This window comes from Macaca thibetana, chromosome 3 (assembly GCF_024542745.1).
Source record: "Macaca thibetana thibetana isolate TM-01 chromosome 3, ASM2454274v1, whole genome shotgun sequence".
NCBI lineage: Eukaryota > Metazoa > Chordata > Mammalia > Primates > Cercopithecidae > Macaca > Macaca thibetana.
The window spans coordinates 36,867,131-36,890,976 of record NC_065580.1 but is presented as its reverse complement, the minus strand read 5'-3'; the positions used below and the strand labels follow the sequence as shown (position 1 = coordinate 36,890,976).

The 23,846-nt window shown below is 39.0% G+C and overlaps 1 protein-coding gene across 3 annotated transcripts in view; it reads right to left on the bottom strand.

Annotated features, from left to right (window-relative positions):
• Positions 1–19,275, bottom strand: part of AASS (aminoadipate-semialdehyde synthase) — a 68,858-nt gene extending 49,583 nt beyond the window's left edge. For 2 of the 3 annotated variants that reach the window (XM_050785067.1, XM_050785071.1), the window contains exons 1-4: positions 19,161–19,275; positions 8,828–9,052; positions 4,627–4,803; positions 1,583–1,667 (exon numbers count right to left, since the gene is read on the bottom strand). In XM_050785067.1, the coding sequence (XP_050641024.1) occupies positions 1,583–1,667; positions 4,627–4,803; positions 8,828–9,037 (472 nt within the window). In that variant the 5' untranslated portion in view covers positions 9,038–9,052; positions 19,161–19,275. Of the gene's footprint in view, positions 1–1,582; positions 1,668–3,181; positions 3,325–4,626; positions 4,804–8,827; positions 9,053–19,160 lie in introns of those variants that run through there. The other variant, XM_050785069.1, reaches the window with a different exon arrangement.
• Between the last annotated feature and the right edge of the window lie 4,571 nt (positions 19,276–23,846).

Here is a 23,846-nt window from a genome sequence, read left to right as displayed (position 1 = left end):
TTCTTTTTTTTTGAGATGGAGTCTTACTCTGTCTCCCAGGCTGGAGTACAATGGTGTGATCTCAGCTTACTGCAACCTCAGCCTTCCAGGTTCAAGCGATTCTCCTGCCTCAGCCTCCTGAGTAGCTGGGATTACAGGCACCCACCACCACACCTGCCTAATTTTTGTATTTTTGGTAGAGACGGGGTTTCACCTTGTTGGCCAGGCTGGTCTTGAACTCTGGACCTCAGGTGATCCACCCTCCTCGGCCTCTGAAGTGCTGGGATTACAGGTGTGAATCACCGCATCCAGCCTCAAATATCTTTCTTATAGCAATTAACACTAGCATTGTATTCGTGTTTACTAGCCTGAATGCTTCTTTAAGAACATGAACTACATCCTGTTCACGGATGTGGTCCTACTTCTGAATATGGTGACTTCTAAATAAATCACCTAATTCTGATGTATTAATTCTGTCTAGGTAAATAAAACCCTCACCTGGATGAGTCCTGAAAGGCCCTAGGAATCATAGTCATCAGAGGTCTCTCTACTACTGCTTTTATACTAAGAAATTTAATTTTCTTTTAGTTTAATAGAGTTGATTTGTGTGTTGGGTGAGGAAAGGTATGAGGTGAGAGAACAAAGCAATGAATTGTTTGTTGTTGTTGTTGTTGTTGTTTGTTTGTTTTTAAAGACAGAGTTTTGCTCTGTCATCCAAACTGGAGTGCAGTGGCGTGATCTTGGCTCACTGCAAACTCTGCCTCCTGGATTCAAGCAATTCTCTTGCCTCAACCTCCCGAGTAGCTGAGATTATAGACATGCACCACCAACGGCTAATTTTCATATTTTTAGTAGAGACAGGGTTTCACCATGTTGGACAGGCTGGTCTCAAACTCCTGACCTCAAATGATCCGCCCGCCTCATCCTCCCAAAGTGCTGGGATTACAGGCATGAGCTACTGTCCCCTGCCTGAATGGGTTTAAGTGAAAAAAATTTTTGAATTTCAAATTTTGGCTTAGATTTCTTTATTATTTAAGAAGCAGGTGGATTTGAGTATAATATTAATAATAAGCAGAATGACATAAGCCATAATAAGGAATCTTCTACTTTTATATAACAAGGTCAAACAAATAATGCCAAAGTCATGATCTTCCTTATTAGACCTGCAAGAAGTCTGATCTGAAACAGAGCTATAACATATTGTGGTGTTTCTTAACCAAACAAAGTTCAAAGAATTAACTTGACAAAATTCCTGTCCCTGGACCTCTTTTCCCTTTCTGTTTTTCCCTATCTTCTCCTTCCCTATGTCTCATTACCAAACTGATATCTCCTTCTAGCATTTTGAAAGGAACTGCCTAAAAACCAGAGCCTATTTGTAGTTGTTATCCTTCTCCCTTCTTTTTCTTTTGAATTTTTGCAGTAAAATATTTTTAACCATGTATCTTTATACTTTATTCCACTTGTATTCATCATCCTTCAGCATACCTTCATTTTAATTTTTTCCATGGAAATAAACACCCCTATCCCTTTGCCACAGAAAAAACTCACAGTTATTCCCCAAGCCAATTTAGAAACTGGGTGATGTAAGCCCTGGCATACTTACCTGCCACACCGGCCCACTGTCCAAATGCCACTACCCGTACTCCTCTATGATCCACCATTTTCTCATAATCAATAAGGCGAATTTCCTGAAAGGGGGATTAAAAATTTTTCAACTGGACCCATTAGGCTTAATTTTAACAAGTAAAGACATATATGAGCAAGTAAATATTTCACATTTTTTCCTCTGAAATACATCTTACCTTGCTAACAGAAGTTACCATCAAGTATACCGTGAAATATTTAGAAAATGCCAGGTAGCAAACCAATGGTAGGCTTGTAATTAGAAATGAAAAAAATGTTCGTAGCAGGTGCTATACCCCCCTTGATGGTAGGCAATGAAATAATAAAGGTAGAATTTCCTTTACCATTTTGGCCCCACCCACCCAGCACCATCTACAAACATATCTATAGCCCCACTCATCCTTACATCCTTCCTTCTGGTCGAAGAAAACAGATCCCTTTTGAGACAAATCTCTGTAACCTAGATCCCAGCTTCTCTCATGTCCTCCAGGACCACTCTTCTTGAACTATTACCTCTTTCTTGCATCATCCCTCTTTACATTGTTCCTCAACCATTCTAAGTACACTTAGGTCTCTTCTACCTGGAAAATAATAATACTCTCTCTCAAGTCCAAGCACAGATATTTTTCTCTCTCCTCCTCCTCCTCCTCCTTCTCCTCTTTTTTTCTTTTTCCCTCTCCTTCCTTTTACAGGTGACCTTCCTCTTAAAAGTAGTACGTGATTCCTCTGAGTAACTCAGGCCAAAACCTGGAGTCATTCCTGAGTCCTCTCCTTTTCTCATAGTTCACCTTTATGCCATTTCTCTTCCTTGCCTTCACTAAAAACATATTCTTCCTCTTTCCTTGAAAACCTTTCCTCTCTCAGGAAAGTATTAGTAATTCATGCTTAAAATATATTAGTTTATTGTAATTATACACTATTTTAAACAGTAATTTTATTTCCTCAAAGATCATATAATTTTTATCATGTTCGTGAATTTAAGAATGTTTATCATTCTTCCAACTCCAAGTAATTGGTTACAAAATGCTGCCCAAAAGCAGTCCTGTTAGGTCAGTTTTTGTTAATTTTCTTATAATGAACAAAAGTTAAAATAACAAAAAAAGTTCCTAAAGTACTTTATAAAGACTTTATTTGCTTAAAGTGGAACATTCTTCCTATAGTATTATTTCCATTAATTACTTTTGAACGTATTCTTTAGAAACACTACAAATTAACTGTCACCCTGGTCTACTGTATTTGGAGTTAATTGGAAAGTATTTTATACTTCTATGTAATAGGTATTTTCCATTGCTTTTACTGTTTATGAACTCTCCAATCATCTGCCCTAATCTCAGATTCTAGCTGTAACATCTTGAAGATGTGAACCTTAGACTTCTTTTTCTATACTCCCTTCCTAGGCTCATCCAGTCTCGTGACTCTAGACACCACCTAGTCTCTGACAACTACAAAATGTATGTCAGAAGAAGATGCCGTCCTGAACTTCAGACTCATATCCAACAGCCCTCTTAGATTATCCCTTTAAATGTCTAATAGAATATTAAACTCAGCAGACCCTAAACTCAACTCTTGATTTGCCCACCCAAGGCTTTTTCTCTTGTAGTAACATCACGTCATTCCATGGCAATTGCTTCGAGTAGCTCAGACCAAAACCTGGAGTCGTTCCTGACTCCTCTCTTTTCCATATTCTACCTTTATGTCATCAGTGAATCCTGTAGGGTCCACCTGTAAAACACATCCAAGATTTGTCCACATTTCACAACTTCCACTTCCACCATTTCTTCCAGGTGCAGGCCACCATCACTTGTGACTTGCAGTCTAGACCAGCCTAGATTAGCAGCCTTCTTAGTAATGTTGCTCTCCTCCTCCCACCTCCAACCATTATTGACACAAGAGACAGAATAAGCATTTTTGAACATGGTCTACTCTAACCCCACATTCAAACAGACCTTCGGGCCTTTGCATTACTATTCTGTCTGCTTAAAAGACTCATCTCAGATGTACATGGCTTGGTCCTTCACCTCCTTCAGATTGTTGCTCAATGCCACTTTCACAGTGGGATCCTCCCTGACGATCCTACTTAAAATAGCATCATCACCTCCCAGTGCCCAGGACTCCTTTTCTCCTTCAATATTATATTTATCTTCATCACACATATTCCCAAGTGGCATATTAGATGTCTTAGTCATTGATTATCTGTCTCCTCCCACTAGAATGTAAGTTCTGTGAAGATAAAGATACTTTACTCTTTTGCTCTTGCATTGGAACAGTGTCAGACATAGCATCAGCACTGAGTAAATATTTGTTAAATGAATATCCTGTGTTTTAAACAGCTGCTAGTTTTTATCATAGTATTTATATCTCAAAATACATTTTCCCTTATGAATATGAATAAATGTAAAAATTGTCTCAGCCAGGCACGGTGGCTCACACCTGTAATCCCAGCACTTTGGGAGGCTGAGGTGGGCGGATCACGAGGTCAGGAGATTGAGACCATCCTGGCTAACACGGTGAAACCCGATCTCTCCTAAAAATACAAAAAATTAGCTGGGCATGTGGGCTGGCACCTGTAGTCCCAGCTCCTCAGGAAACTGAGGCAGGAGAATCGCCTGAACCTGGGAGACGGAGGTTGCAGTGAGCCGAGATCACACCACTGCACTCTAGCCTGGATGACAGAGCAAGACTCCATCTCAAAAAAAAAAAAAAATTGCCTCTAGTTCAGTTCCAGCATAATACATAGTGTGCAATCCAGTCAAGTCACTTTACCTCTCTGGGTCCCATCTGAAAAATAAGGTAGTAGATTATATGATCCCTGAGGTTATTTTCAGCTCTAAAATTCTATTTGGTAGTATCTGGCCAATTGACCTTATAAACTGCTAAATTGTTTAGGGAAAAAGCTTTTAACATTCTTTCCATTTCAGAATATAAAAGGAATGCAATGTTCCTCTTAAACTAAAGAAGAAAGGAAAACTAACTTATATGCCATACTTCTTGGCAGTATATTCAAGAATATTAATCACTAATTACCTGTTTTAGAATCTCATCCAACAAGCCCATATTGGCCTCCTGAGCTTTTATTGTGTGGGAGAAAAATGCGTAAGTCTTCCTGGACATTAATTTTTCCTCTGGAGGTCTTTTAACTCCCAAAATTAGACAAGCTTCGGAAATATCCTCCTGAAGAATGCCACCAGCTTTGACATAGTCCTGAAATTGTAATTATGATTAAAGGTTATTATCCTGATTTGTAATATCCATGTTTTCTTGAATAAAATGTGTAGCAAACAAAGGCACAACAAATCTTTTGAAGGAATAAAATCTGTTTGAATTAGAACAAATAATAGAACAACTACTTGTAATGTTTGTACTTATTGGCTAAAGATAAATCTATCATGGTCAACTCTTAGAGCATTAAACAATTAGAAAACTCAGCATATATATATATATATATATATATACACATATGTTTAAGAAGAGTTTATAATTTGGTCATATCCCACTAGCACATGTGACTTAAGCATATTTGTGAAATGTATATTTTGTACCAACAGTACACTGAAATATTAAATGCCAAATTGTGATTTATTAGTTGTATTTTTAAAAGATAAGACATAATTATAACATTTATTTTTCAGTGTTGGCTCAGTTAGTATTTATTACTGTCCTTACTGTACATTAGTCTGTGCTAGAGATGAGATGCTAAGATACAAGGAAAGATTGTCAAAATTTGTTCTATAAAGGAGCTCACAAAATATAGTAAAAGGTACCCTGGATTAGAGTAAATGAAAAATTCAAAATATTATGATCAGCAGCACCTAAGTGATATGCTACTTTAACTGATATTGAGATAATTCCTAGGTAGGATGATCAAAAAATATGAAAATTAATCTGAAAGGTAGGATACTAAAGAAATATGAAAATTTAAATTAATCTGAAAGGTTACCTGAAATTTAGAGAAATGAAAATGGAAACACCAGATGGTGATGTCAGTAAGAGGCACTGAAGGAATGTATAAAAATACAAAGGGAGAGAAGTAAAGAGACATTTACAGCATACAAGTAAATCAATTTGGAAATGCAGGTTGAATGTCATTATGGCTAATATGAGCTTTATTGGGTAATAAGCAACAATAATTGGTATGTATTAATAAATTACTATGTACTTTGCTAAGCTCTTTGCATGAATTATCTCATTTAAATTTCATAGAACTCTCATGAGGTAAGTACAATTATAATCCTCATTCAATCAATGGGAAACCTGAGACTTACAAACTTAATTGAGATTACATAGCTAGTACACGGAAGCAACAGACAGACATATCTGATTTTTAAATAAAGAGATATTACCCAAGCAGAATTAAAAGAGCATCTATGATAGCAGTTGAACAAAAGATAAGTTTAGTTAGGAATCTACTTCGAAGGAAAGTAGAGATGAATAACAGTGATAGTTAAAGAATGAACATGCAATTTCTCCCTAGTTTCTTCAAAAACAGTCCATTTTCTCATTTGTAGTAGATTGGTAAATAAACCATAGTAAATCTGTACAATGGAGTACTTTTCACACAGCCATGAAATGAAATGAAACGAAATGAAATATCTCTAAGAACTTACATAGAGCAATGTTCAAGATACGTTGTTACTAAAGAAAGAAAGCAAGGTAAAAAGAGTTAATATAGTAGACAGCCTTCTGTATAAGAACAAAAGGGAAATAAATACACACACAGGTGTTCATTTTTGCAAAAAAAGAAAAAAGAATGATAGATCAGAAACAAAAGTAACCTTTGGGGTGGGTGAGAATTGGATGTATGGGAGCAAAATGAAAATATGACTTCATTTCTGGAATTTGTAAATGTTCTACTTTGAAAAACAAAATTAAATAAAAAAGGGAAAGCAAACATTAAAACTGAATAGAAGCAATAATATATAAATCTAGATGGATATTAGATTGATGATGAAAGCACACCGAAAAAATAATTCAAATAAGTTTTTTAATACAACACTCTGAATATTCATTGTCAAATATATTCTAAAGGCAAAAAAAAAAAATCAAAGAAATGGTAAACTTCATTTAGTGGGCTTACTGTTAGTTGTAATAATAGTATTGTGATTCTGACACTATTTAATACATATTATAGGATAAAGCAAACAATATGCATTAATGTTAAAGAATTAAGATTTTTACTGTTGGAGAAAACAAATGCAAATATAAAATTTTAAAGGTAAAAAGTTGTGCAATGTTAAATTTTAATTTTCCTGGACATTAATTTTTCCTCTGGAAGTCTTTTAGTATCAGTATTAACTAATGATTAAATAATATATATATATGTGTGTGTGTGTGGGCATCTGTTTGTGTTTATTTCTAAACTCTGTACACAAATAAAGCCTAAGAGCAGCAGTATCTCAGTAACAATAAACATGCTTAACACCAGATACCAGATCTCGGTTTCTATATACTAAAAGAAATTTAGTCTTCTTGGTGAAATTATTAATTTCCTGATGTGGGGCAGGAAAGGTACAAAGTGAGACTAGGACAATTTGTTATTCTAAGAAACAAGAAAGCTCAAAGATAAATGGATTCATGTCCAAAGGACAGAGAATCCCCCTTGGAAGGACTCACACTAACCAATTTTGGGATAATTCAGATATTAAAAAGAATAATGGTAAATGGATTGAATGAAAAAGATCCATGCTTCCAAAATATACTCAAAAAAGCAAAAATTAAAGAAGCATAATGCAACAGTAAATTAGAGTTCACACTTTGATAAACAATTCAGTTCACTTTAATAAAACAGTACACAACTCATCTTTTAAGCAACATCCTAAGATTCATCTTGTCAACATGAAGATGTATATATAAACTCCTCACAACAAGGCTTTAAATGCAATGGTAAGAAAGTTTTTTTTAAAGAAGTATGTTTAAACACTGAATTACAGAATTCAGTTTGGTAAACAGTTCAATGCACTGTAATAAAACAGTTCACAACTCAAAAAATGGAGAAGTGGAAGAGAAAGAAAAGAAAACCTCTTTTCTAAAGAAGAATGTCAGCAAACAAACTTAGGGGAGTGATAAAAAATTAGAAAGCATCACTTCACAAGTCTCCATGTAAAAACTGATTCAGGCAAAGATTATCAATGGAGGCTAACATAATTAGTTGTAAAGTTATTGAGGAATAGGAACATCACAGAACTTAAAATACCATACCACAGATGACTCAGTAATTACAAAGGATGAAACAGACTTTAACAATGAAGAGCTCTCACTGTAACTACCTCAACCAAGTGACCACACGTTGCTAACCATGGGACGACCTGATGTTTTGTGCCTTTGATGTGATGCCATGGGAAGAACATATATCACTTATGTTCAATATATAGAATATAACTAGAATATAATCTAATCACGAGAAAACAACCAGATGATTCGTGCCCAGTAGAGGACACTCTGTAAGTCTTGGGCTCTTTTAAAAAGAGTCCATGTCAATATCAATATCATTGAAACAAAATCAGAAAGGGATGTATTGTTCTAGATTGAAAGAACTAAAGACACACAACGATAAAATGCAATAAAGCTTCATTAAGCCTCAATTAAAATAAAAGGCATTTGAGCCAATGGGGAATTTGAACATAGACCTATTTGAACTATCCGAACATTTGAACTATATAAGATGATATTATGAATTATTAATTTCTTAGGTATGAAAATAATATTGTAGTTATGTAGAAAAAACGGTTTATTCTGAGGAGATGCATATTGAAGTATTTAGTAGTCATGAGTTACGATGTCTGTGATTTACTTTAAAATGGTTCAGGAAAGGAAAAGTATATGTATATATGTATATTGCTAAAATGGGAATGAGAGTCAAACTTATACCATAACATTATTTTGAAGAGCAAGTGGAATGATGAACATGATGGGCCTCCCTCAGAGTGGCAGGCAAGGTGCATTCTCAAAGCAGCATTCTCTAGGTGCAAGAATGGAATCTTGTCCCCCTAGTCCCAGAACTAGGGCTGTACATGAAGGAGAGAATGATTGAAAAATATCATCTCCTAAAAGTAAGTTCTTTTATTCCTCAGCTGGAGTAAGCATAGAATAGGGTGAAAATAATACTTTTAACCAAAGTAAAGAAATCAAAATGACACTAGCAAACATTTTATTTTCACTCAGATGCTCCTTAATTGTCATATGCAGGTTCACTTTATTCTCACATATTTTAAACATTGGAAATGCTTACCTTATCATGAATGGCCCGTCGATTCGAAGGCTGTATCAAGACCTTGTATCCCAGATTGGTGATGCCTTTGATGTGCTTGGGAGCTAGGGGGGCCCTTCTCTCCCAGGCATTCACATCCTCCCTCCGGACGGCCAACACAGCTTTGTGGTGAAGACCCTTGGAGAGGCTGACCTCCAGCCTGCCCAGTCCAGTCCTATGGACTCGCAGCATCTTGACACCTGGTGACTGTAAAGGCAATGTAAAGAGCAGAGCAACAAAAGGCAGCAGGGCTGGCAGATCAGTTCTGGTCTCCTGAGAAATCTGCAGTAAAATACAACCCGCTCTTTTGAAAACAGACACAAGGTAGAGAAGGAGGAAGGGAAAACTGGGATGTCAAGTGTTCCTTTACCCAAATAAAGCTGAGTTTTCAAAAGCAAGATTATTTAACTACAAAATTTTAAAAAGTATAGAGCAACATATGTGACACTAACTGCTAAGCTAAAATAGCTTTTTAAATACACATTTAAGCAAACATCTATTCACACAAAAGTTTTAGATAAATTAATTTACAGTGCAAATCCAGGAAGATAATAAAGAGCAAAACTTTCAGGTTGGTCCAAATTTTGATGGCATAAAGTTTGAAATCCTTATAATGGTATACAAGGCTCTTCACAATTTAGTGCCAATCTCTTTCCAGTTCAGCTCTGACCATTCTCAAAACAAGTGTTTCTCAGTGTGCCCCGCAGCCCAGTGTCAGTGAACTGTTTTTTTTTTTTTTAAACTGGTTCACAGAGAGATGTGTACATAAATAGAAAGCATTTAGAAGCCTTAATACCACATGATCATTTTTATTTATTTACTTATTTATTTTTAGAGATGAAGCCTCACTCTGTCAATGCTAAAAATGCAGTGGTGAGATAATTGCTCACTGCAGCCTGGGCCCAAGTGATCCTCCAGCCTCGGCCTCCTGAGTAGCTAGGACTACAGGTGCACATCACCCACCTGGCTAATTTCTTTTTAAATTTTATGACAAATTACTGGGATTACAGGGGTAATCCACCATGTCAGGCCACAAGATGATTTTTTCCAGTAATTTATTGTTACTGAATTTTACAAAAGTATTGGTCCTCAACAGATTCAAAATTTAAGAAAACCAATCAACCAAACAAACCTATTCTTTCACCATAGGTGTTAGAAGCTTAAGAAGCAGTGTTATATCACTCTGCTTCCACCACAGAGTCCAGCCTCACCTTCTCTGTTTCCTTTTGTTGCTCTAAACATGCCAGTTCCTCTTCCTGAGTTTCCTCTCCATACCATGGCCTCCTACTGTTGTATTAAACCCCGACCTGCCTCAACCAGTTTTCCGACTGCTATTCAAGTGAGAAGATTGTGTAATTCATCAAGAAATAGTTACAAAAGGCTTACTATGATGAATGTAATGGGCTTCTCTCAAAGTGGCAGGCAAGGTGCATTCTCATGAATAAACTCTACTCAAAGCAGCATTCTCTGGGTACAAAAAGTGTCTTGTCCCCCTAGTCTCAGAACCAGGACTGCACATGAAGGAGAGAATGATTGAAAAATATAATCTACTAAAAGCAATTCTTTTATCCCTCAGCTGGAGAAAGCATAGAATACATTGGAAACAATACTTTCAACCAAATTAAAGAAATTAAAGTGACACTAGCAAACATTTTATTTTCACCCAGATGCTCCTTAATTTTTCTTTGCAGGTTCATTTATTCCTATGCAGAATAAATCTTATATAAATATTTAAAGCATAAATATCCAGGTTTAACAGTATTCTATCCATCTTCAAATAGTTACCTACATTTTGTAGCCAAATGTCATTTCAGATGATGATTTGCTGGATCATTTGAATGCTAAAACTTAGTTTTCCATGTAAAGTTGGCAGCAAAATATAAGGATTGAATGATTTTTATACCTTCTAGAATTTCCTACCCATCACTGCTAACATATATAGAAAAGTCTGCGTGAAACATATTTCTTTTACATCAGACTGCAATCTTGGAAGAGCACCAACCTGATGGATGGGGAAGACTTGACCAAACAATTAAGCACACAAGTACATTTCCTGGGGGCAAACAACTACTTGCTACCTAGACAGTAAATTTATAGGACACTTTACAACAGAATCAGAGAACAGACCAAACAGCGAAGAGTCCGGCTAAGAAGGCTTTAGGAAGATGGCCAAGAAGAAAGCAAGCTGCACATAGCAAGAGAAACTGCTGATGATTAGGAATTCAGGCATTTACTCCGGGCAAAATATGCATGCAAAATAGATTATCAGCATTTCAGTAAACCATTGTTATATACTGCATCTAATTTTTTGTTTATTCATGTGCTTTTGTTTTTAAAATAGACTGCATTAAACTCAATCCCAAACCCATAACATTCAGTCTTCTTGCAGCCAAAAGAAAAACTGCAATGTCCCGTAGAACCTGAATCCCTTAGTTCCTAACAAGACCAATTCCAAAGATAGTGATTCCTTTGAACACACACATCTGTCCAGAAATGGTCCCATCTTCCCAGCAGGGGCTGTGTTTCATGAATTCACAGATGACTACATAACCCTGTAACTTTTATTATGAATCGAAATTCTTGACTCCAACAGGAGGAACATGTGCAGATAATTTAATCCCTCCCCTCTAGCCCAAGCTTGAATTTTAACCTCACTCATCCATCACTCAGTAACAATCCCTGCTCCTTCTCCCACCACCTCCTTTGTCTGGGATAGGGCAGGAAAGCAGGAGACCCAGACACAGATACAGACACAGACACAAACACAGACAGACAAGTAACATACACATATATACTTGCAAAGGCCAACTACCTTGGAAGACTAGGGAAAAAGACAGAAGTGCCTGGGACTGAGCTTCAGTTTATTTGGGATGCTACTTTCACTTTCACTTTTTGCATGGAAGGCTTAAATCATAATTTCTGTAACTTTCATAATTTCAATAAATGTAACAGTAGTTACCATTGATTAAGCCTTACATGCCAAGCTGTATGCTGAGCACTTTATGGACATCATCTTATTTCCTCCTTGCAAAAATCTTATTAAGTAGATGCATATCCCCATTTTGTAGATGAAGAAACTGAACTGGAGTCATATAGGATCTGTTGCTTTTAAGCAGAAGCAGGATTCCTAGTTTAATGTTTAACACCTGGAATTTTCTCTTCTTTCCCAAAGGCTACAGATTCACACCATATAGATCCAACACATGCTGTTAACTCCAGCCAACTCTTGTTTCAGAAAGAAATCAGATCCGTATATATGGCTTTGCCTTCAACAGTTACAGTGAATTAGCGTTCTTCCCACAGCATGCGGTGCCTCTCTTGACTGCTTTTCCTGCTTTATACTGAAAATCATTCCTGAGTACCTGCCAAGACAAATTCTAGATTTCTGGGTGCTTAGAAAAAAAAGTTTGGTTCTAGTATAACTGCTAATTACTGCCTGAACCTTAAAACTTGGCTCAGAATAGAACTTTCAAGATTTACACTTCATTTGCTTCTGAGGTCTTCAAGAAACAGGAAACAGTGAGAATTTCTGAATTGCACTGCAGCTGTCTAGTATTTCATGGCAATGCCAACGGGGGCTGCTTTAGCTTTTTCTGTCCTGGATTTTGTGGTATTTTTAAAGAATACAGGAAGTAAATTCAATGTATATTTCTGGAATGCCTTCAATGAAGGAAGGAGGGAAGATCGGGGTTTACTCACCACCAGCTCTAGTGAGGTTACCCGATAGTGTTGGTTGCTGATAACAGCTTGTAACACAAGCAAGGAGGATGTAGAAAAGCAGGAGGCAGAGAGGGGAAAGAAAGAGTTAGAAAGAACAAAGAGGAGGAAAATAGAGAAAGAGAAGTGTCACACAGTCAAGGGTAGGGTACAAGACCTTTCCTCTGACAAATTGTAACAGTCTTCCCTTTGTTACATGAGGTTAACAATTCAAATATAAAAATGAAACTCAAAAGATTTCTTCTCTGTTTTTGTAAAACAGAACACCACTAAGGTATACACTTTTATTTACTTACCTAAAACTGATCAGGAATTTGAAATGTCTCTAAAAGTCATGGGAGTATTATAGTGAATTGCAGCCAGATACAGTAGCCCCTGCTTATCTGTGGTAATACATTCCAAGACCCCCAGTGGATGCTTGAATTCTCTGATAGTACCAAACCCTATATATACTATGTGTTTTCCTATACATACATACCTATGATATAGTTTAATTTATAAATTAGGCACTGAAAGAGATTAGCAACAATAACTAATAAACGGAATAATTATGACAATATATTGTAATAAAAGTTATGTAAATGTGGTATCTCTCTCTCTCTCTCTCTTTTCTCTCTCAGAATATCTTAGTGTACTTTATACACCTATTTTCAGACCAGATTGACAGTGGGTAACTGAAACCATGGAAAGTGAAAACTTGGATAAGAAGGAACTTCTATGTACTGAGACAGGAAGATAATTGTGAAAGTTGCCCAGTAGCAATAGGAGAACATACTCTATGATACTGTCTTACCTTTCCATCTCTCAAGGGAGCAAGACTTAATCTTTTAATTTACTAATTACCAACTTTGCAACAAAAACATGAGAATCAGAGGAAAGATCATGCTTGAATGTTCTTTGTATTTTTTATTATTTTCCAGAGAAGGGAAAGGAAAAAGAGAGAGAGAGAGAGAGACAGAGAGAGAGAGAGAGAGAGAGAGGGACACAAAGACAGAGCTCAGCACTCCATACTTATCCCACCATTTTCTGTAAATGACCATGAGCTGTGCTATGGTCACTGAGTACACCATCATTCTAAATCACATGGAGTAACCAAAGCAAAGCAGATTCTATAAAATCTATTTATAAAAGATTATATTTAAGAAAAGCCACTCTCAGGACAGAGAATCTCATGTGTGGTTAGAAAGGTCCTTTCAGAGTGTGAGCAGACTTGTCTTTTGTACAATTACATATATTAATATAAAAACAGCTACTCATTTGCTTATAGCATGAATATTTTCTAATATTTAAATTATAATGAAATCCAGAAAGTTTCTTGATAGAGTTATCAAAATTGTACATGGAATATGGGACAAATGCTTTTGATTCTCTTTAATTCAAAAAATATCTGGGGCCTACCTACGATATGCACAGCATGATGCACTTGGTAAAGATATAAAGAAGCAGTAATCCAGTCCCTGCCCATGATCAGGATTAGTTTTATCTAATTAAATGGTACTGGTCAATATCTGATGGTGAATTATTAATTATTGATTTTATCCAAATATTAGAGTCAAAGTGGGCCTGATAGAATGTAATCTAAAATCTTGTATTACAAACAAGAATAGTGGGCTGGGCGCAGTGGCTCAAGCCTGTAATCCCAGCACTTTGGGAGGCCGAGAGGGGCGGATCACGAGGTCAGGAGATCGAGACCATCCTGGCGAACACAGTGAAACCCCGTCTCTACTAAAAAAAATACAAAAAACTAGCCGGGCGAGGTGGCGGGCGCCGGTAGTCCCAGCTACTTGGGAGGCTGAGGCCGGAGAATGGCGTAAACCCGGGAGGAGGAGCTTGCAATGAGCTGAGATCCGGCCACTGCACTCCAGCCCGGGCGACAGAGCGAGACTCCATCTCAACAAAAAACAAAACAAAACAAAACAAAAAAAACCCAAAAAAAACAAATAAGATTAGTGAGGCCCATAGAAATAGGGGATTTTTTTCCTGTTTTATAGAAAGCATTTTCCAAGCCTCTATTATGTATTTTTATAATGACTTATCATAATTGATGTCACAATAAGACACTCTGTTGTTCTCATTGGTGTAACTCTTTAAATGTAACTCAATCAAGATTTTTCTCTCTGCTACTTTTCAGGCAGTATTTATGCTTTAAAATGATGTATTTGGCCAGGCACAGTGGCTTATGCCTACAAAGCCAGCACTTTGGGAGGCCAGGGTGGGCAGATCACCTCAGGAGTTCGAGACCAGCGTGGGCAATATGCAAAACCCCATCTCTACTAAAAATACAAAAATTAGCTGGGCGTGGTGGCACATGCTGGCAGTCCCAGCTACTCGGGAGGCTGAAGCATGAAAATCACTTGAATCCTGAAGGCGAAGTTTGCAGTAAGTGAAGATCATGCCACTACACTCTAGCCTGGAAAACAAAGTGAGACTTTCTCAAAAACAAACAAACAAACAAAGAAAAAACCAAATGATGTATTTATTTTTTGCAGTTTTTATAAGAGAAGTGGGTAGATGAAGAGAGCTGAGATTCTCATAGAGCTTTTCAGTCTTCCATCAAATAGCAAAAATTCTTTAAGTCTCTTCAATCCTTCCCATAGCACCAACCCACTCAGAATACTTTTTAAGCTTACGGTTCACCTACCTAAGCAAAACAATGCACAAGCATTACAAGAACTTAAGAATGAACTAAGCGGCCGGGCGCGGTGGCTCATGCCTGTAATTCCCACACTTTGGGGGGCCGAGGGGGACGGACCACGAGGTCAGAGATCGAGACCACGGTGAAACGCCGTCTCTATTAAAAATAAAAAAAATTAGCTGGGTGCGGTGGCGGGCGCCTGTAGTCCCAGCTACTCAGAAGGCTGAGGCAGGAGAATGGCGTGAACCGGAAGGCATAGCTTGCAGTGAGATTGCACAACTGCACTCCAGCCTGGGCGACAGAGCGAGACTCAGTTTCAAAAAAAAAAAAAAAAGAATGAACTAAGCATTCATTGCTCCTCTTAATTCCTGTCACTTCTATTGGTATATGTATCAAGGATCACACATTCATTTCTGAAGAAATTAAGGCCAAATGTTCCAACTTCAATCACCACAGTTAGGAACGTGCTCTTTGTCCATCTATTTTAGATCTTTAAAATAACTTCACTACGGCATAATTCAGTGACTCAAACCAAAACTATCAAATCACACGGGGGATTTCTCAATGACAAATTATTTGCAATAATCAGGAATACATTGTGATTAAATATTGAGACTAAGAATGGAGTAATGTAGTCTTTAGATGAAGAAAATAAGTTCATGGATCAACAGCACTAATTATTTATATTCACCCTTCCAAGTAACTTAAAAAAAAAAAAAACAAGTATATATTAAAACCCATGGTTTCTCAAGAAGCCTTGGTGTCTGTAAATAAGTGTGGCAGCTCTATGGCTATGAGTCTTGGTCCACACTAGGTATCAAAACCATAATATATTTTGGAAAGGTTAAAAAGAGTTCCAGAATTAACAGAGCACCGGCTGATGGCCTAGAAGGAATCCAAATCCCTCTCCATTTCAAGGCTTGCTAGAACTAAGCTTGGGCTTGCATTAACACTGCTCTCTATACTTTCACTTCCTGTGCGTGGGTACATTCTTTTAATGCTTCCATGTTAAACCTTTTATAAAATACTTTACCGGATTAAGAAGAAAATAGTAGACTTCGGGGGAGGAGGTCTATTAGTGTTAATTAATGTGGTTTGAGAATTTTCATATTTTCCCCAGCCCATCACCTACTCAAAGTTATCCATAAGCATGACACATATTTCTCCTGGTCTGTAGCTCATAATTTTAGCTTCACTGAAATGGAATACAAAGTTAGTTCTAAATTGTAGTCTAGTCCAAAATGCTTGTCTGCTTACTTGTCTGTCTCTTTGCTAAACTGTAAATGTGTATGAATTGTGTTTTACTCATCTCTGTATTCCCAATGACAGGCACATGGGAAAACAGCAAGTGTTTTAAGAAAGAATGAATAAATGAATGAGCAAATTCAATAAACATTATAAAGACCTATGCAGCAAGAAAACAAACAAACAAAATAGACACATGAATAAGAAGAGACTCACATCCCCCAACCCTCTAAAAAAAAAAAAAAAAAATTAAAAAAAAATTCTCTATTCTCTTCCAAGATCTCATAGATCAGCGAATGTTATGAAATATAGTACAGTGTAGCGGGAAAACTTAGACATGGGAGCTGGGACACATAACTAGATGTAGGGTTCCTCCTCTCAACTTCAGTTTCCTTGCCCAGACTAAAATATAATACTAAAGTCCCTTTCGGGCTCCGATATTCTGATTCTATTAAGCATAGTAGTGACTGGACACTGTGAATGACAAAAACATTAGAAATGTAGAACATAAATAGGCACTCTGACTTATTAATTTCCAGCTAAAGTACACCAAACAGGGAAACAAAATACCAAAAACACAATCAAGAAAGAGTGGACATTCACTTGCGCTACCTGCATTAATAGCATGGAACAGGAGCCAAGAGCCTGCAACAGAAGATGGATACCTCAAAGGAATACTGGTTTCTCTCCTGGGTTCTTTGGCGGCCAAACTTACTCTGTGACCTTGACTGGCAACTTAACCTGTCTGTGCATCAAGTGCAAAATGAGAGTCATCTGAACCTCTACCTCTTAGGGCTCTTGTGACGTTTAATTGAGCTAGTATGCATAAAGTGCTGAGCATTGCTGTGTGTCATAAACAATAAATTTTAAGAAAAGAAAAAGCCTCCAGTCTTGCCTACTCCTCAAAAGCAAGCACAACCGCCGCTAACATTTCTTTCCTCTGTCACACCATAGTAAGGCCTTCACGATGGGTCCATATTAATCCCCCACCCTTACATTATTTTGGAAAAAAAAATAATTAAAGCCCAATAAGCCCTCTCTTCAACTTCAAACTTTAGGCATGGATGTTCAAGATAAATAAATTACTATTTTAATGTTGTATTTCATCAAATTTAAGACAATTTTTTTAATACACTTTAGCATCTATGATATAGGGATGCATCTTACAATTAATGGCACCTTAGATCAAGTGAATGTGGTAATAATGTTTGGGGGTTATTTCCCATTCCAAATGTTTGTTTCCATCATTTCATGAATTGCATAGAATCTTTTGTGGCCTTACCTAAAAAATTTACCACTGTTTGTAATGTTATTTCTATGAGAACATTAATAAAAGTATAAATGAAAATAGTGAAAATATTTTGTTAAATGGTGGTTTCTTACACACCAAAGATCATTTCCAAAATTCTGAACCAAGGTCTGTTAAAGGACTAGTGAGAAAAAAATTCAGTGACAAATAAACCAAAGTTCTGATCACGCCATCGTCATTAACAAGTGAGACTGATAACAAATATGATTATCTGGAGAGTAGGAAAATGATTCTGGTAAATTGGCTTCAATTTTTGTCCACCTAACTCACTTTGCAGAATGGCCACCAGGTTACACAGCCAAGTCATGTAGCCCTAGATTCACTCATTTTCGTGGGAAAAAAAGAAGAGGGGAGTGCAAGGGACAAAATACACAAACCTAGAAACACCAAAGTGCCATCAGTGTTTTGGGGTTTTTAAAATAAAGTATTGAAAAGCCGCAGTCCTTCAGTCAAGGACCTTTTCGTCCTGTGTATAACTACATCTCACAGCTGCACCTTCCCCACTGATGACCCACAACATCAAAAAATGTTAATCCTTGTTCAAGTTACTGAACTCATTCTTCCTCTCGCGCGCGCGCTCTTTCTCTCTCTCTCTCCCGCTCCCCCCACCCCCATTCCCCTGAAATCAGTATCTGAAAAGCACATTTCTTCTTCTGAAGCTGTCAGGATAGACAGACATTCAGCCCCACTCAACGGAGGAGGGTGGGTAAACTGCTTCTCCCCGCGCCCCCTCCCGCGCGAGCGCTCACAACGGTCCGCACAGCCCCGCAGGCGCTTAGGAGTTCAGGAAACCCAGACTTGCAAGGCTCCCACTTCCACCCGTCTCCGATCCTTGCTGGAGAATGGGTCTCTGTCTCGGAGAGTGGGCAGCCCGAGATGGACAAGGAGAGAAGTTTGTGATCAGAGTTTGGCTACGCCGGGCGTGGGGAGGGAAGGGGAAAGGAACCTCCCTGAAATTTCCATCCACTGCCCCTCAGCCAGAAGTCCCCTCTAAGCACGCGGTCCAAAAAGTAACAAGGCGTTGTTTCCACAGCTTAAGCAGTTCTTTATTCCCCAGCCACAGCACCACCACTATCCGCGAAAAAAGAAAGAAAAGAAATCCGAATTGCAATCTCTCGCCTTTCTACTTAGAAATGCTGGAGCTGCACTGACCGCTCTCCCTCCCTTCCTCGCAGTGAAACGCTCTGCGTTTGCACTCTCCCTCCATTCCTCGCAGGGAGGCCCGAATGGTCGCAGCCTTCTCCCTTCTCTCGGCCCGGCCCGGGTCGCCTCGCCGCACCGGGACCCGAAGGCCAGGCTCCCGGGCCCCTCCCAGCGACAGCCCGAGTCTGGCCCGCGATCTCCAGTGCATCTCATAGGCTAAGCCCACCCGCCCGTCTGCTCAGCTCTCCTCCGGGACCTCTCCTCACCTCGTCCGCTCTGGGGCGCCGACTTGTCCCCCGCCGCCTCGGATCTTCTGAGTCGCTGCAGGGGAGGTTCCGAATTCCTAGCAGAAATTGGGATGGAAGCCCGGGAAGTAGGAGGTGTTTGCTCAACTTCTAAGGACGTCACGCCTCTGCCTCCCGTAGCCAATCAGCAGCCGTCCTGCGGGAACAACCTTCTCCTCCACCAATCGGCGGCCTGGCAGGTGCTACGTCATGCCCGGCCCCTGCTCCTCCCCAAGGTCCTTCTGCCTCTCTGATCTCCGACCTGCGTTCTCAGCTGGGACTTCGAGTTCTTCCAGGATAATTATCGACCAGGTTTGTAACTGTCCGTGGCAGAAGGCCGGCTGGGACAGAAAACAACGAAAATAGTCGGGGCATTACGCGCTAAATATAGGTGCACATCTCCTGGGGAAAAGTTGCGAGTGCCGGTACCTCACGTTTGTTTAGCTATAGGCACTTTTCGAAGCATTTCACCGCCTTGTCACAAGCATATGAAGCCAGATAACAGTTCTTACAACAGTTTTAGAAGCCAGCAAGCAGAGAATCTGAGAAATTAAATCTGAGTGTGTTCATGTGCATATGGCAATGTCCAGTGTTCTTGAAAGGTCCTAACTACGTAAGAGGCCTGGAGGGAGGAGGAAAACGTATTTCACAGACACTATCCCCAGCACTAGGAACTGAAAAATCGTCTGAAGCCCCGCTGTGATTCCCCCAAGGAGTCAATGGTCAGAAGTTAATCTTCCCTCCTGTTTTTACAACTTTCTCCAGCACTTACTCTTCTTATACCTGCCATAGATGTATTTAGCTACTGAACTCTTAAGTCAACAATAGCCAGAACATTCTTGAGACTCCACTCATATCTCGAATTGCAGATAAAATTATTTATTTATTCATTTATGGTAGAGATGGGGTCTCACTGTGTTGACCAGGCCACTGGTATGGAACTCCTAGCCTCAAGCTATCCTCCTACCTCGTCCTCCCAAAGCACTGGGATTACAGGTATTAGCCATTGTGCCCAGACCCAAATTAGAATTCTATCTGTAAGTAGAGTTAGAATTTTCTTCGTATCTTTAGCTTCACATTTACAAAATCCGATCCCTTATCATTCTTGGAAAGTCTTCCAAAGGCTGTGTAGTGGTTCACACCTGTAATCTCAGCACTCTGGGAGACTGAGGCTGGAGACCTGGGCTCAAGTGAGCCCAGGAGTTTAAGACTAACCTTGGCAACATAGCAAGACCTGTGTCGACTAAAAATAAAAATAATAAAAAATAAATAAAATTTTAAAAAGCCAGGTGTAATGGCACATACCTGTGGTCCCAACTACTCAGGAGGCTGAGGTGGAAAGATCATTTGAACCCGGGGATGTTGCGGCTACAGTGAGTCATGATCATGCCACTGCACTCTAGTCTGGGTGATAGAGTAAGACCGTGTCTCAAAAAATAAAATAAAATAAAATAAAATAAAATAAAGCCTTCTCTTTTGTGTTCACCTGCTCTGTTATTAATATCACTGCATTCCTACTCACCACCTGTCCAGACTTAAAAAGCCACGGTCACTTCAGTTCTTCCTCTGGTCTCTTGGGCTTACCCGTGGTGTTGACACTGTCCTTTAAAAACCCCACTACTATCACCCTACTTCAAACCCCTTTTTATATACAACATAGTCCATATTTTTTTAAGCATACAACTCTAATTGTCTCATTGGCCTAAGCAAAAAGTCTCAGAGACTACCCAGTACTTGTGGAGCATTAGCCCAAAGTTCTTCGCATAATGTTAGTTGCTTCAGATGTGGCCAAAATCAATGACCTTAGCTTTATTTCTGCAGCAGAACCAGCCTGAAACCACCACTGAAACACAATGTATGCCTTGCTATCTTCCTAAGGATTAAGCATGTGGGTAAGAATGTAAGAATCGTTACTTTTCTCCTTCGAGTTGTAAATCATGGGCAAGTTACTCAATTTAAAAAAAAAAAAAAAAAAAAAAAAAAAAAAAAAAAAAAAACCTGTGCTCCACTATCTGTTAGTGGGTTAATAATAGCAACTACTTCCTGGAGTCATGAGAACAAAATGAGATAATGGCCAAAGTGCTCTGTCAAGTGCCTTGCTAAAGAAACTGGAAATCATTATTTATTTTCCTCCAAATACCTCATGTTATACCTTTATCTGTAATTCTAATTTACAAAAATATGCACCTTTCTAAAACTAACCAGCCCTTTGGGGTTCAGCTCAATGCCACTTAAATAATGAAAACTTTCCTGAATATTTCAGCCAGATGTGATTGTTCCCATTCTCCCTTGTGTATTGGCCTCTCTTATCGTACTTATCACAGTCTTCCTTTTATCATAGTTATTCGTACTTATCTTATCCACATCGCTCAGCTCACCTGTCATCACCACCACAAAATAAGATTATGTACATGGACTTCCTCTTTTTTTTTTTTTTTTTTTTTTTGAGACGGAGTCTCACTCTGTCGCCCAGACTGGAGTGCAGTGGCCGGATCTCAGCTCACTGCAAGTTCCGCCTCCCGGGTTTACGCCATTCTCCTGCCTCAGCCTCCTGTGTAGCTGGGACTACCGGCGCCCGCCACCTCGCCCAGCTAGTTTTTTGTATTTTTTTGGTAGAGACGGGGTTTCACCGTGTTAGCCAGGCTGGTCTGGATCTCCTAACCTTGTGATCCGCCCGTCTCGGCCTCCCAAAGTGCTGGACTTCCTCTTTTCTTTTATTTTCTTTCTTTCTTTCTTTCTTTCTTTCTTTCTTTCTTTCTTTCTTTCTTTCTTTCTTTCTTTCTTTCTTTCTTTTTCATTGCTTCTAGTACGATGCTATGCATATAATAAGTCAGTCGGGGTCTCAGCAGGAAATAGGTGGCACAATCCAACTGGGTAAATTAGGAGACACAAAAGGACTGAGTGTGTGCAGGGATAAAGGAAAGTGGCAGTATATGTGTCATGTAGTTCCTGGGGCTAGCAACATTGACAATCACTCGTAGGCCTAAACAGGGCCAGGGAAAGAACTAGTTACCAGAACTCGGGAATAGTTATATCTGTAGTGTAACGGTAGCTGTAGCTGTAACTTTAGGGAGTGTCATTCAACCAACAGTAGTGTTTCTGGCAGGAAAAAAGCTGCCTAAAGATTAATCCTGCCTGCCGGGCACAGTGGCTCATGCCTGTAATCCCAGCACTTTGGGAGGCCAAGGTGGGCAGATTACCTGAGTTCAGGAGTTCGAGAACAGCCTGGCCAACATAGTGAAACCCTGTCTCTACTAAAAATACAACATCTAGCCAGGCGCATTGGCATGCGCCTGTAATCCCAGCTACTTGGGAGGCTGAGGCAGGAGAATCGCTTGAACCTGGGAGGCGGAGGTTGCAGTGAGCTGAGACTGCACCACTGCACTCCAGCCTGGGTGACAAGAGTGAGACTCCATTTCAAAAACAAACAAAAAAAGATTTATCTTACCTGAAGAGGAACCTACTAAGGCAGGGGTCAACAAACTTTTTTTCTGTAAAGGGCCAGAAAATAAATATTTTAGGCTTCACAGATCATACCATCTCTGTCATGTCATGACTACTCAGCTCTGCTGGCTGGAGTGTAAAAGGCAGCTATAGGCCATATTTAAACGGATATGTGTGGCTGTGTTTCGATAAAACTAAATTTACAAAAGTAGGCTGCAGATCAGATAGGGCATCTGGGCTATAGTTTGCAGACCCCTGTTCTTCCATAGGGAAGGAATAATCTTACTTCACTCTGCTCCTGCCCCTTTAACTCCTGCTGGTGGCTTCTACTAATTGAACATAAATAGAGCCAGATTGTTAGTGCAGCCCAAAAAGGTCCCCTCCCATTGTGGGGGCAGAGCAGGTGCAGAAACGGACATAAATTCTAGAGGGTTCAAAGAAGAATATTCAACACAAAATGTTTTCAGCAACTGCTTGTTGAAATGAATGAATTGTATAACTGGTCACTGTGAGTCCCACTGCAAATGGTTGAACACTCATGGAAAAACTGCTGAAATTTAATTCCTAAATAGGAAAAGCTGGGAGAGGGCCCTGGACCATCATGAATCCAATGAGGACCTGAGGCTCAGTGTGCTTCTCTCTTGCTTTACTTTAGAAATTTTGCAAAATATACACATGAGAAATACTGGTTCTTGAAATGAGGAATTTTGAATGTTTTTTGGTGTGGTGACATTTGTTGTAATGAGTGCGACAGATCTCAGAAATTTCTTTATAATGAAAGGGATAACAGATGAGAGACAAAAACAAACCTTGGATACCCCTCAAGTCAGCTCCTGCAATCAACCCCTCAAACATTTTTAATAAGGGAGACCCCTTCCATCCACATTGGGTGCCGAGTCCATGCTCCTGAAATTGGAAAGTTGAGTCTAGGCCACTCAGGCTGCCTCTTTCTCTCACCTACGTTGGCTTTCTCTCTTCCATGGTCATTCTCTACTTTAGACTGGTTCTTCCTGTGAGGTCCTGAAAGGTAGAGTTTGGCACTTGAGAACTGGAGTGAATGGGACCTAGATTTAATCCCTTCTTTGCCACTCACTAGCAAGTCACTTTGTCTCTTTAAATCTCGCTTTCTCCCATCAGGACAGTGGAGAACATCATAGGGTTGTCAAGATTAAATGAGCCATGTTCTTAATATATGTGAGCTAATGTTAAAGCTTACTAGTTTGT